The sequence below is a fragment of the Tauraco erythrolophus genome, chromosome 1, assembly GCF_009769465.1.
Source record: "Tauraco erythrolophus isolate bTauEry1 chromosome 1, bTauEry1.pri, whole genome shotgun sequence".
NCBI lineage: Eukaryota > Metazoa > Chordata > Aves > Musophagiformes > Musophagidae > Tauraco > Tauraco erythrolophus.
Genome location: NC_141465.1, coordinates 59,653,057 through 59,667,615, shown reverse-complemented (window position 1 = coordinate 59,667,615; position 14,559 = coordinate 59,653,057). Strand labels below are relative to the sequence as shown.

Here is a 14,559-nt window from a genome sequence, read left to right as displayed (position 1 = left end):
ATAAGGTTGCTGGAGCAAAAAGGACAGTTACTTCTCATGCAATAGTTTAACCAGTACTTTAAAAAGCAAGAAAAAGTGAGAGTTTGACAAATACTGTCCTCAGACTGAGAGGCTTTTCCCTTTGCTTCAGGAGGGTAGGGTGCTTTTCATCACTGGTTTGTAGGTGACTGGACCCTTCCACCTTTCTTGCTAAGAGGGAATGGTCTCTTCCACCTCTCCCCTCTTCTGTGCGGAAAGGAGCTGTGGAAGGTAGGAACCCGATCATTCAGTTTAGCAGTCAAATGCTTCTGGTGAGGCAAACAAGGAGTTTCTGAACCCCTCCATCCTGCTCTTGTCACAAGTCTTTGTTTCTGTTTCCTAGACCCTGGACTTTAAATGCAAAGTGACAAGAACAGGGATGAGAACCTGAGACTCATTACCAAGACCATGACTTGCAGTGATATTATAAGTGTTGATTCAATATAACAAAATGGAGATTTAAGTTTAAAAGTTAAAAAATATTTGCTGCTTTCTAAGCTCAGTATTTTGTCACTCTAAATTAGCTCTTCAATTGTAACTGTGATCTCAAGTTACCAAACCACTGTCTTTCAATATCTTTACAATGGAGGTTCATGACACTGCCAAATGAGAAAAAACAGCATGGACACCTGAAAACAAAATGCATATTACCAGTGCTTTTGCCTTAAGTCTTTTGGTCAATACAGAATGCAGAACATCATACAATGTGCCCTTCAGTATTTGATTGCTTATGCAACCGAAAAAAAAAAAAGTTCAATATTTGTTTTAATGTTTGTTTCTTTTTGTAAGCAAAATGTAGGGCCTTTGAGACAGTTAATGCAAAGATTTCCACACATAACTGTGTTATCAACAACGTTGAATATGATGGCTCACTGGTACTACCTTGTAGGAGATGAAAGCACATAACGCAAGAAAACAAAGCACACAGAACTCATGTCTCTTTTCCATAAGCATATACAGTACTAAAAGCAGACAGCCAGCAAGTTCTCACCTTTGCAACCTTCCCCATGTCTTCCAATGTTGCCCTCTCATTTGGAAACTCAGAGAAAGTTCTCTCAATTTTCGCAATCACAGCATCTATATTCACTTTTTCCTTAGGACATCCTCGAGGAAAATAAAAAGTTGGAATGTTTTGACTAAGTGCTGGTGGCAAAGTTTCTTCCTTCTTTGTCTGAAACTAAATAGATAAATAAACATTTGACAGCCAGGTACAATGAAATTACATATAACAGTCATCCTCTTAATCTCTTGGTATTATATGTTACAACACACCTTCAAAAAGATTTCTGATGATAGGCTGAATAAGCTATTTAAGAATGAGAACACATCGGAAAAATTCATCAGTATTTCCAGAAACCATTGTTTAGAAAGATTTCTGGGATGTTAAAAATTTATAAAAACAACTTCAGTCTTCAACATATCAAGTTTCAAGATTAATACACTAGACAGCTTCTTGGAGACATCTGAAATAACTCAGGTTATATTATCAGTTTCAGATGAAAAAGCTTCAACTTCTAGCTTAACAGACAGGTCATGAAAGAATATGCTTTTGAAATATTTTTAGTTTTACAGCTTCAAACTTTTGAAATAAGCATGATAACTTTGTCACAAAGCACCAACCTGTTTAACTTAGTTACAGTGAAGATGTTTGTTTGGGGTTTTCTTTTGACCCTAAAAAATGCTTGATTTTATAAAGGTAGTAGATGATTCCTGCAGAGGGATTTTTTTTTTTTTTTTTTGCAAACTGTACACAATTATGGCCTGAAAACTTAGAAATCGGTTTCTCAAGACTTTGTGTTATATTGTACTCCTAAAAAAAAAGAAAGATGACCAGCAACAAGAGAAGTTACTTATTTAAATGCATCTAGCTTCAGTAAAGAAGAATTTACCTGATACTTAGTTTCCAAAAGAAAGTTCAATGAGGCAGAGAAACAAAGATAACAAGCAAAGTAACAATAGTTATGTGTCAACTCAAAACTAGCAATTAAACATGAAATCTTTCATCCCAAGCCACTGCTCAAATGTATAAACAACGGTTAATGCTATAACGTGGCTCATCCTACTGTTAAAAATGTTCAAGATCCTGAATTCCATCTCATTTCCAACCAGAAGTGGGGGAAAAAAAAAAAACACACCAAAAACCCTCAAAAACTCCAATCCTCATTTTACTCCTTATCTTCTTTGTCAATGTGTCTGTAAAGATACCCAGCTTTCCTACCACAATCAAAATCCTTCCTTCAATTGGTAAAAGAGCTAGGTGCTTTCAGACAGCAGATTTTAATTTGCAGAGTTCCAACCCAGAAGCCTTCATTGGAATGCTACGCATTCTAAAAAAAGCCTGAATTAACCTTTCTTTCCTGTCCTCTGGATTTGAGCCAGCATTCCTGTTCACAGCTGCAGAATTACCTCAACTGAGTTACAAGTTTTATTTCATAGAGGAAAAAGTTACCTTGAATCTGTGACACCTAGAATCAGTGCCTGTCATTTTTAAGAATCCTGTAAATTACAACTTTTGATATGTCATCACTAGTTTAGTGGTCCAGCTAATGAGGCATCATCTTAGAACAAAAGTGCCACAGGGCATCAAAAATCCCTTCCAATCATAGACTTTCAAACTTTGGGGAAGAATAAAGATAGCAACATTTTATTCTCTAAGTAACATTACCACCAGCACTACAAATAATGTATATAATTGCATTAGCACTTTGTTTCATTTGAGAAACCCAGCACCAACGCTGTAGTAGAGCCCTAGAAGTTACCCTATACAAAAACCCTATTCCTTGGACTGGTACCACACAGTGAGATAGCTAGTGCGCTTTTGAGCACTGGCAATCAAATAATCTTTTGCTCAGAATCCAATTGTTATATTTGTGCCCAACAGCAAGCTTATTTTATTTTATTTTCCTTTTTTCCCATTTACAAGATCTGCCTGGATAGCCATTCCCACGTGAGTTACCCTAATGGCCACTGAAGCGGTCGGTGTTGCAGTTCTTCCGAGATGCCTGATGAGCTGTGCCTCATCTGAGAAAAGAGTGTCAGTTATAGACTACTAACTTTCCCTGAATGTTTCAGGTAACGTGAGGTAAATCGGTATTTCAAGAAAACCTAGTACAGACAGACAAGGCATTTTAAAATCCACAGCTAAGAAAATTGAGAGTCTTGGATTGCAAAAAAGAAAAAAATTATTTTAAAAGGAAAGGTAGAGGCAGAGAGAAGACTACACTGGAAAAAGGTCCCAAAAGAAGAAGAAATGCTATTAACAGAAATATTTGTTCGTCAGAAACTTTATATTCTTTCAGAAACTACTCATTCACTTCAGATACCTCAGAATACCCAATGCATTATTTCCATGAGTCCAGGTTAAAAGCTCTTCTTAAATGCATGCAGAGGTATCAGTTCAGGATTTGTAGTAAGACCTATGCTAGTATGTGTAACTTCCTTGGATATTATTTAGAGAGAGTTATACAATAAAAGCTTTTTCCTTAGTTTTCATCTTTTTGTCTGTTGTAAACATGTTCCAGACATGATTCATAGAATCATAGAATCGTTAGGGCTGGAAGGGACCTTCAAAGGTCATCTAGTCCAACCCCCCTGCAAGGAACAGGGACATCTCCAACTAGATCAGGTTGCTCAGGGCCTCATCCAACCTGGCCTTGAACGTCTCCAGGGATGGAGCATCCACCACCTCTCTGGGCAACCTGTTCCAGTGTTCTACAACTCTCATGGTAAAAAATTTTTTCCTAATATCCAGCCTGAATCTACCTCCCTCTATTTTAAAACCATTACCCCTTGTCCTATCACAACTGGTCCTCCTGAACAGCCTCTCCCCATCTTTCTTGTAGGCCCCCTTGAGGTACTGGAAGACCGCTATAAGGTCACCCCGGAGCCTCCTCTTCTCCAGGCTGAACAGCCCCAACTCTTTCAGCCTGTCCTCATAGGAAAGGTGCTCCAGCCCTCTTATCTTCGTGGCCCTCCTCTGGACCCTCTCCAATTGGTCCATGTCCTTCTTATGTTGGGGACTCCAGAACTGGATGCAATACTCCAAGTGAGGTCTCAAATACTCATTATTATGAGGAAGAAGTTAAGCAACAGCTTCAAAACTGACGTTAGACGTATATGTGAAGAAAACTGATTTTTCTAACATAAAAACATCATGTTTAAGCCTGACTGAATTTGACATGTTTAGTGTAAAAGTATCTAGTATTTAATCTATAAAACAGTATATTTATTGAATTCTAAAACCAATTATAGATTACAAACCCCTCTCTGCCAGACAAAATAACTTCCTATATTGAGAGATGTTTATTTCTACATGCTGGTTTCTCAAAGCCGGTGAAAGAAGAAACTATAAAAATGCTTCACTTGCATTAGGAAGTGTATGAACACTTCACAGTCACTTCTGATAGATTTATTTGGTGCCTACATATAGGCATCTAGTGAGAATACCATCTAGGGTACAACCCAAAACGCCCTTGAGTATTCCACGTGGTATCCAGCAGCCAGCAAGGAGCACAGCTCTACCTCCACATCTGCTGCGCGGATGTTCTAAGCGCAGTAATGCGCCTTAAATGCCACTAGCAGCTTGCAATTGCATGACTGAGTTGTACTGTTAATGTCAGTCAACACAGGGATGAGAGCCTGTACCAAAGAAACAAACAGGTCATCCAAAGCTATCAGCTCCAACTAACGCACTATAAAGTGAGTATTACAACTCGTCTCTCTCCTCTCCTTCCCAAGAAGGGCCGGAGATTCTTCTCTCCTCTCAGTCTGAATCCCATCCGACAACCAAAAGGCTCCTTGTACAACTGGGACTGCTCTGCTGTACGTGCTCTAATGAAGGAACACGTGATACTAAAAGGGCTCTGAAAGCTCCACTCCTGTCTATAATTTCAGGCAGTTACTTCTGTAGATGGACATATTGCACAGCTGATGGAAAGAGTCAGTTCTGTTATTTCAGGGCAGTCAAAATGCACTGGTTGTGTGAGATTAAGCTGTTCTAAAATTAATTATAACTTTAACCAGGGAATTTCTTCCTTAACAAGAACTGCTAGAAGTCTGCTAATACTGAATATTTGAATGGAAAATCTGCAGCAACAGACTGTTATTCTTTTTACACAACTATTCCATTTCAATGGTCAATTTAAGATTTAGAAAGTGACCGACATTTTCTTGTGGCTTTAAGTTAAAACTTTAATACTGGTACCAGTAAGCTACACTGAAAAAAGAGACTGGTTTGGCAAGTAAGATTTTCACCACAACTTGCCAAGAAATAGCAGAAAAAACAACATGCTTGGAGTTAAGGATAACAGCTGTATAAGCTTGTAAATAACTCATACAAGCAGATGTGTGCTGCAGTGTCAGGGCTGAATGGTGCATTAACCTGTGCAATAGGTATATGTAAAGTCCAGAATCTGTAATCGTATTCTGAAGTTGCCACTGCAGCTAAAGTTTTACATAAAAGATGGGAAGTGAGCATTCCTTGAAAATTCCTTGTTTGTAATAACATAAACAAACTTATGTAAGATTTGTCTAGAAGAGAACTCAAAAAAACCCCTTTAAAACATAACCAGCTTGCATTCCTGACATATGCAACCATAAGGACTGTCCACAGCTATCCAACACTTAATTATTTTGACTTTTATGAAGGAGGAAGTAGAAATTTATATCTCACTGGGGTCACTGCTGAAAGGGCAAACTTCCCATTTTATTCTGCAACTCTCCAGATCTTTTTCCAACTGTTTTCCAGCAGTTGTTCATAAAAATGGTATAAAACCATTATAATAATCACAATACAGTAATAAATAATAATTAGAGCACATGGATAACACCCCATTCCAAAGAGAGGTTCAGTCTTCTTGCTAGTCTTACATCTATTAGCAGATGAGTTGCATTCGGCAGTTAGTTGGGTTCTAAGCAAAAACGAAGACAGCAGGGATTTTCAGATAAGGTGCCCTTTTTCGCTCTCTCTCAACCGAAAAAGAGCTGATGCTATGATGGAGTCATTCAACAACAGGATATATTTCTGAAATAAAAGAAGGGAGTGCTTGTTCCCAGATATTTTAAGACTGTATACTCAGTAAAGGCTTGATCTAAATCTGTACATTGAGACTACAACTCAGAAGTACTGAACCCCACAAAGGGGTTGATTATGTGGATTGAAACACACATGAGTGAAATCTCACTTAAAAAGGACTTGCTGGAAAAGGAAACAAGGTAAATACATTTATGAATGTAATGTTTAAATAGACAGCTGACTGATTAAGACACAAGCTCATTGAACTGATTTGGTATTTGCATTGTCTTGACACGACTAACAGAAAAAGATAAATTCATTCAGAAACACTGATGCTTTCTATTATCTGACAGATACCAATATTTGTTATGCCTGTTTCTCTGAAAAAAAAAAATATTTAAAGCATTTACAGTTAGCATTCAGCTCTTGCTGTATTATTTGACATGAATTCCCATAAGAACGTCCATATTAGAAAAAAGTCAATGGAATACATAACAGGGTCAAGACAATAGGACTCAAAAAAATTCTTCTGACATTTACATCCAACTTCACATTAAGTTTTTACTAAGTAGTGATACACTACAAGCCCAAACAAAAAATGGCAGTGAGTACTGAAAATACTATAAAGAGATTTTCACCTACCAAATAAGTAAAAGTTTGGTTGAAATCCTTAATATTTTTAACTAATGAAAAAATAAAAGAAAAAAAGGAATGTTGCAATACTTTTCAAATGCGCAATGTGTAAGTTAATCTTGTTCTTCACTAGACTGGATCTTCTGTTCTTATAGATCACACTTTATGCTAATGTTACCTGGGTAAAACAAAGTGCATAATAAGCTAAGTGAATTTTCTGCAGAGGTATGCTATTCAGCCTTTTAAATCCCAATATCCCTGCAACCGCTCAGGTGCAATGCCAATAAACTACCCAACAACAAAACCAGATACTGCATGAAGTTTCCTGATACACAATAGAAAACAGAAGTCAGAGACCTAAAGGGCAAGAGAGTGGTAGTGATGAGACCCAAATGCTGTTTAGCATATGAACTTGAAAATTCTGAGCTTATACCACACTTTTTCTTTTTTTAAATGAAAAGTCTCTCTAAATCCACCAAGTTCTTAACAATGCAACGTGTCCTACAGTGTATCAAAGTTAAATGGTAACTGTGAATGTAAGAAAATGTTATCAGTAAGCAGGCTCAAAAAGAGTACCTGACTAGCCTTCCCATCTCTGTTTTTATAGCCATCTACAAGTCTGATCAATAAAGTCAGAGGAACATTTCTTTTTTAACTTACTATCTATTTGATTGGGCAGTGAAACTCAACATTTCCCTCTACGTAAGCAAGTGACATGATCAGTAGTTTTATGGAATTTAAATCTTGAAAACACCAGGTAAAAGATTTATGCTACTATTGTCTAGAAAAGGGTTCAGTCTCATTTGAAAGGAAGAGAGATTGATTTATAAAAATCTGTTCCAACACCTCCAGTATTTCATCATGTTAAAGTGCCTTCAAAAACGTGTTTCAGGATAGGTAAAGTAAGCTTACTACCAGAACTTCCCTCAGGACAAACCCAGAGAAACACTTCTTCTGTAACACCAACTCTCTTGACCTTGTGGTAGACATTCAGATTTCCAATTATCTAAGTTAAAGAGGTGATGTTTTCCCCTTGTTCTCTGTATGCTCTTCATTAGCCTTTTTCTAGCCAAACTAAAAAGACAGATTTATTACTGCAAAACGTCATTGACTGTATCACTTCCCTTCATCTTGATATGCTTAACAGTACTTTTTCCTCTATGAAAGATGATCTTTCTACAATTGAAAGCTTTCAAAACTTCTTTTCCAAGCTAGATTTCTCTAAAATCTAGCTATTGCCCTGAAAAATAGCTCGAAAACAGTAAATTAATCTGAAAGCTTAATAATGAAGTTTCACAGCCCAGCATAAGGCAAGCTACACAACCGTATACGTACATCTTCTCCCACTCCTGCATATAGGGTTTACTGACCTTTGTGTCAGTACTAGTGACAGCACAGCAGTATGGAGAATTACCTCAGGTCACCAAAAGACAGGTAAAACGCAAAGTTAAAAATACTTTGTCCTCATCCAATCTCACACAGTTGATTCCACTTAGAAGCAACATGGTTTTCATGCTAACATAAGGAAGATTAGAGGAATACTTGGCAGTATTGTTTGAAATAAGCTCACATTAGGCTTAAACCCATGCTAAGATCGTGAATCATCTTGCTTAACTTTGTCAGAAAGTTAAGACGTATATGAATAATCAAGCTCAGAGACACACCTGCAGAGAATGAACCTATGCTAAAAACAGACGTTGGGGTACATATGCAAAAGTCTTTCCTCTGGCAACAAAAAATTTTAGCCCCAGTTGCTTCTTCCTAACCCAGACTTCAGTTTGCTGTCCTTCAGTCACTGTCTGGCAGCTGTTTCTGGATGTGCTATAGAGATTAATTTTAACATACATGCTCCTTTTTCCACAGTAAGAGATAAACATCTATTAATTTTAACCTTGATGCAGTTTTAGACTAGCTTACATTTGCTGTTAGCCTTAACTCAATCAGTTCTCTGATCCAGTTTGAGCTGGAGTCACTTAAAATTTGTTTCACAACAAGGGGAAGGAAGTGGAAAAATTAATACACTTTTCCATAAAGTTCTAGCCATAGACCATCAGAAGAAAAAGTAGTACTTCAAACTACATTGTTTCTGATTTTATACATACTGGTCACCTAAATTAACACAAGGGAGCAGGGCTCAGCAACCCTCCCAATATAGTCTGCGTTCCAGTTAGCAATTCTGTTCACCTTCAAATTCCGACCAGACAAACATGCTGGGAGTCTCCTGCCTGCGCGCCAGGTTGCGTGCTCATCTCAGTTTCACACAGATTGACTGTTATCATTCTCATCTCGTTTATGCATGTTCCTGGCAGTTTACTCTCAAGTCTATTTCTGTACAAAAGTCTATGGTCCTCTGGCCTCGTGATTCAATGCAAATTATAATCCTCAATGCCAAAACAACTTTACTTTAGAGATTGAGCCACACACTGCTCTGTCCTATTTTGGCAGAATTAAAGCGCCTTGAGTTTCTAGGTTTGATATATTCCAGCAAGTAGCAATTCCACAAGCAAATCAAATGATATTCAGTGAGGTGTAGAGCAGTCAGGAGTCCAGGATCCTTCATGCTACAACAGTAAAAATGAAGTCTAAGGAAGACTTGCACTACCACTTGCAGAAGAACTCAGAGGAACAAGACGAAGTTAGAACTAGAGTTCCATGACCTAGAAGTATATTCAATTTGTTATCTGCTGTAAGCATTAAGGATGGATAACCTTTTGTATATTTGGTTTAACTACATCAAGCTCATTGTGTTCAGAAGTTCATAGTGCAGACAATGTTGAGACAAAGCCAATGGCGAATCTAGTTGACCTGTTCCCTCTTCTGTCCACTGACAACCTGAGTCAGGCAAAACCCTTCCCAGTTTGGCAACTGGCAGCTGAACTACAAATAGAAAGCTCAGAAGAGTTAGTGGATTTGTATGAGTTTTGGTTTAATCACTCGGTATCAAATTCTACTGTACCTTTAGTGCATTAACTCACCACTAACGTGGTCCACATTGAGAGAAAATATCAAGTTTAACAGCAAAATATCAGTCCTTCTAGATTTTCTCTAACTACCAAGTGGCAGGGATGAGAATCTACATTTATTTTACAATTTAATGTTGGAAAATTCAATTCATTAATAACTGGAAATCAGGTCTATTTTGTCACTGAAATACTGTTCATCTGGTAGCCTCTGATTTTGAGGTAAAAAATATTTTGTTACTTGTTTGCTACCTGAAGTAAGTTTCTCCCCTTAAGTCTCAAGACAACAGAGTAAAATGTAGTTCAGCTAGTTACTCTTAATTGCATGATAACTAGGGAAAGAAGCACCCCACCCAGCTTGAGTGAAATTGCTGTAGTAAGGGCCATCACTGGATAGCCTTAACTGTCTTACTAAAGCTTAAACAATTCTTTCAAAAACTTTTGGTAGTGGCACAACTATCAGTAACTCTTTTTCCTTTAATTTAACCAAGCCATATTTAAACATTCAAAATGAGCCTTAAGAGAAAGCCACTGAATAGAATTCTATGTTCAAGCCTCAATATTTCAGCAGAGCATACAAATTTTGCACCATCTACACAAACTTATTTGGGATAGTGCATTAATTCTCATGTAGGAGGAGAAAGAAAGTAGTGGGATCCCAGAAAAGTTTCCACCCAAAACTGTGAAATACATTCCATGCACACCACCTTGTGCATTAAAATTAGAACCACATTCAACTAAAAGCAGGTGTACACGGTCACCACAGACAAGTCGTATTATATGCACACATACGAAAGTAGCATGCAATAAACAAGCAAGCATGAGAAAAGCTTTCAAATCACCAAAACCTGATTTTTATTACTTCAGTGAAGATTAATCTCTCCATCTGAGATACACATCACTTTTCTGCATGATACCTAACCATTATAGTACACACTTGCCAATCTTCTCACTTTCAGTAATAGCAGATCTCTTACGTGAGTTCCAGAACTCTGATTTTGGAAACACCAGGATTCTCCTGATTTGCAGTTTGGTACAGGGGACCTAGACAAATCATGCAGTCCTGCTGGGAACTGGAGGATGCTATTGCAAACATTACTGCTGTAGGAACATCTCCAAACAGGGCTGTATATGTCTGGGTTTTTGTACAGGTACGTAGAGCTTCAGCATCAAAAAAGTTGCAGTTACACAGTTAAAAAGAATGTAGTGATTTATTCTGAAATGCCCTGGGGTGGGGGTGGAATGGAAAAAGGAAGAAGTAGTCACCTCCTCCCAAAAAGCCATGAACACAAGAGACCTTTGCATATTACAGGCATATCTATCAGTAGCTTGCTTTACTTGCTAACAAAACTTTTACCAAAGGCTTTGGAGGTAACATCCTCTAAGAGTTTGTTGTGGCTGACCAGTGAAAATACTTTTTGCCTCCTCTGCCTCCCCTACTAATCCACCAAAGGAAAAAGACACAGGTTATAAAATGGAAAAAAAAAAAAAAGCAAAATTCTTCAGAAAGAATCTACCCTGTGAAAGGCAAATACTTCTACATTTTGTGTTAAGACAGAAGAGGTGCAAAAATATTAGTCGCTGGCTGTAAGTTGTTTCCAAACAGCCTCCATTTTATGAATTATGTCAAACCAAGTACCCCAGTCACTAATATATCCAGTTTGTCAGTAGTTGTAGTTTTCTCAGAAAATACTCCAATCTTAGGCTAAATCAGTACTCCTATTCTTTACCAGTATATTCTGCTGTCCCGAGAGACAAGCTGGTAAGAGCCTCCTCGTACATAATCATTTTGATTGCACACAGCCTATGGACCACACTGGGACTCACTACCTGCAAAGGATTCATGACTGTCTAAACATTTTAACGGGGAAAAACTGACAGTCAGTTACCTGAGGCAATTCTAACATTTGTCTATGGAAAACGGCCCTTATCAGGACAGGCCATCAGTTCAACATCAGAAGTAGCAAATAGGACTAAGACATTCTTAAACTCTGCAATAGCTTCTCATTCTTCCATGTTTACAGCAAAACAAGTTTCAATCACTCAATGCAACTGAGCTGGGGAAAAATCCACTCAAATAAGAAAAATACTAACAGGCTTAACCTTGTTACTGAGCTACAGAGTCAACAGCTGGAGCAAGTATTCTGTTAACTTCTTGTCTGGCGATCTCCCAACGAATTCTGATTTGGACAATTGCAAAAACAATCTCATATCCCTCTGATCCTGCAAAAGTTGAAGGATGTTTTATATGAAGATGTGCCAAACTGTTTCTGGCTTTCTAGCACACAAAGTGCTACCACCAACAGTCATAGAACATTTGCTATTAGTAGCATTAGTGATTATAAAGGTATGGGAAGTATGTTAAAATGGAGAAAAGACTAGTGAAACTTTTATTCCAAGGGAAAAATAAATAAATCAGAACTCTTCAATACCTGAATTGTTGGTCAAAAAAGATAGCTGCAGAAGGAACTGACATCTAGACACTTAAATCATGCATGGAAGTAAAGTAAGCTGTAACAAACTCGCACCATATTGGCTTTTCTACAGAAATAGTACACATTCACGTAAATTTATTACCAGGCACAAGCAGGTAAAGAAGCTGCTACCACAAGGAAGCAAATACATTTTAAGCTCAAACCAGGAGTCTCCATTTCAGAAGTGGTAAAACACTACCAGTTTGCTTACAGCTTCCTTTAAGAGACTAGAGCTTAAGACCTAGCAATCCATTAGCAAGAGACCATTTATGGAAAACCCCTCATCTTAACTAGCCAGCCTCAGCAAGCAGCTTAGATATTTTCATTCTATCTTAAATATTGGCATCTTCTCCAGAAAATTTGCATTATATCAGCAAACTAGCATCAAGTGCAATTATTAACTACAGTCTGAATGAGATTTCTCTTCCACTCCTAGCAAACATTTGGGTTTTGCTCTTTAACAAAAAGCATTTGTGTGCCTGGTACAAAACTATTACGTAAAAATGATATCGGGTCCTCCCTCTGTGGTGTTAAAACGTCTCTAAATTATGTTAAATTCAAAAGTTTATGTTAACAGGAAAGCTGGCCTACTAGAGACCTCTAATTGTTATACAACCTACTTCTCTGACTACAGTTGTAAAATCAACTGCCTCACTTAAACTTTCTAAAATTCGTTTTACCTTAGAAATGGGAATGTTATCTTCGTGACTGGAAGAATAAGCACACTACAGCACAACCACGCACCAGCGCAGCACGCATTGGCACCTACAGGCTCCGTATTCGTTGCTGTTTTCAACATGCCACAAGCATTTATGAAGCATTTTGATGACAGAGGAGTGCAAAAGTGATCAAGAGGCTCTAAAGTCTAAACTTACTTCACTCAGAAGGAAAGCCAATCTTGTGAGGCACTGCAGAAGTTGAAGAAATATTTCTCATAGAGCTGACATAAATAGCATGTGTAAGCAGCATTTAGTATCATTAACAGGTGGTCATGGAACTAGCAGGTCTCCATTTCCACACTGAGGTGTGATGCATGCAACTACAGGAATCACAGGAATTACAGGAAGTAATAACAGCAGATAAAGGCACAACGCATTAAAAGTATCAGAAGATACACCAGCACTCAGTTCTGGCACCAACATTGAGAGGATTAATCCAAGAATTAGGCCAGTACTCCCTCCTTCCACTCCCTTAATACTGAGTTACATGGGTATACATGTGTCACTGCACAGATGTATTTTATTCTGTTATTATTTTGTTTCCAACTTCAGACACATTTTCCTCACATAGCCTGGGTAATGATGCTGCTTATATTCCAGCTGTAACAGGTAGGGATGTCACCAGCTGTTGGCTAAAACACTCTGCTCAGCCATCAGCAGGTAATAAGCCTTTCAGTTCACATCTTTAAGTTGCCAGTACGTTTGACACGGCCATAGTCTCTTTTCCCACCAAAGTCTCGGAGAAATTGATGAGCAAGACGGACAACGTGCCTCTTCAAGTGCTGCATTTCCAGTTCACTATATTCTGTAGGTGCTAAATTACCTAAGAAAGGTCTTGGTCTTACAACCAACATCAGGAGAAGATAGACTGAAGGTCTATCTGAGTTTTATGCAGTTATTTATTCAAAAACTGAGTTCCCCAAAGTAATAGAAAATGTTTCAACAGTTGTATATAATTTTATCTTCCTTTTGAGAAACTGATCTTTCCAGAAAGCCCTACTTGGCACAGTTTTATCAATTTTCATTAATAAATGCAACCACTGAGAAACAGCCTGTTCCACCACTTTCCAGAGCCACCCACTTCACCACTGGTTGTCTATTTAAAGATTTTCATGAAACTTGATTTGCTATGCTCCAGTGACCACTCCTTCCACAACACAGGGGATTACCTACACAGATTACTTACATGGCTCCATGCAAAAAGCCACTGCCTTAGAATTCCTAGAACCTGTGGAAGACCCAGTTACTCCAACCCATTTCAGAGCAGATGTTGAGATGTTCTCTCACCATCCACCACCATTACTCATTTTTTATTTTAAGAGGCTAGCTTTAATAGTACTAAACCTCTTAAGGAGCATCTAGCATTTGTTTAACAAGTTATAGAAACTGCATGGATATGAAAAATTATAACAGTGTATTAAGAGTATAGAAAATCAGATCGACTTCTATTTCTGCTTGATTTTAGCATTCTAATTTTACATAATATTCATGAACTGTTCTGTCTGAAAGCCAGTATTACAGTGCTATAGGGCTGTAAAACGTAATGGCAATGAAGCTTAGCAACTGAAATGAGAAAAATTTTTCAAGCTATTCTACGAAAGCTCTAAGCACTCTAATTTCAACATGGAATTTCTTCAATGAACAGGTAAATGACAAATAGCTATTCTTTGAAATGCATCTAACCCAGGAGGACAACTTGAAATTAACATGGAGTGTCAGGCAAAAAATGTCCATCTCCTACA

General features: G+C 37.8%; 1 protein-coding gene across 1 annotated transcript in view; it reads right to left on the bottom strand.

The window, feature by feature from the left end:
* PPP2R3B (protein phosphatase 2 regulatory subunit B''beta) overlaps positions 1–14,559 on the bottom strand; it is a 55,792-nt gene that overhangs the window by 23,164 nt on the left and 18,069 nt on the right. The window contains exon 2 of the mRNA XM_009983667.2: positions 1,010–1,195. Coding sequence (XP_009981969.1) covers positions 1,010–1,195 — 186 coding nt within the window. The remainder of the gene's footprint in view (positions 1–1,009; positions 1,196–14,559) is intronic.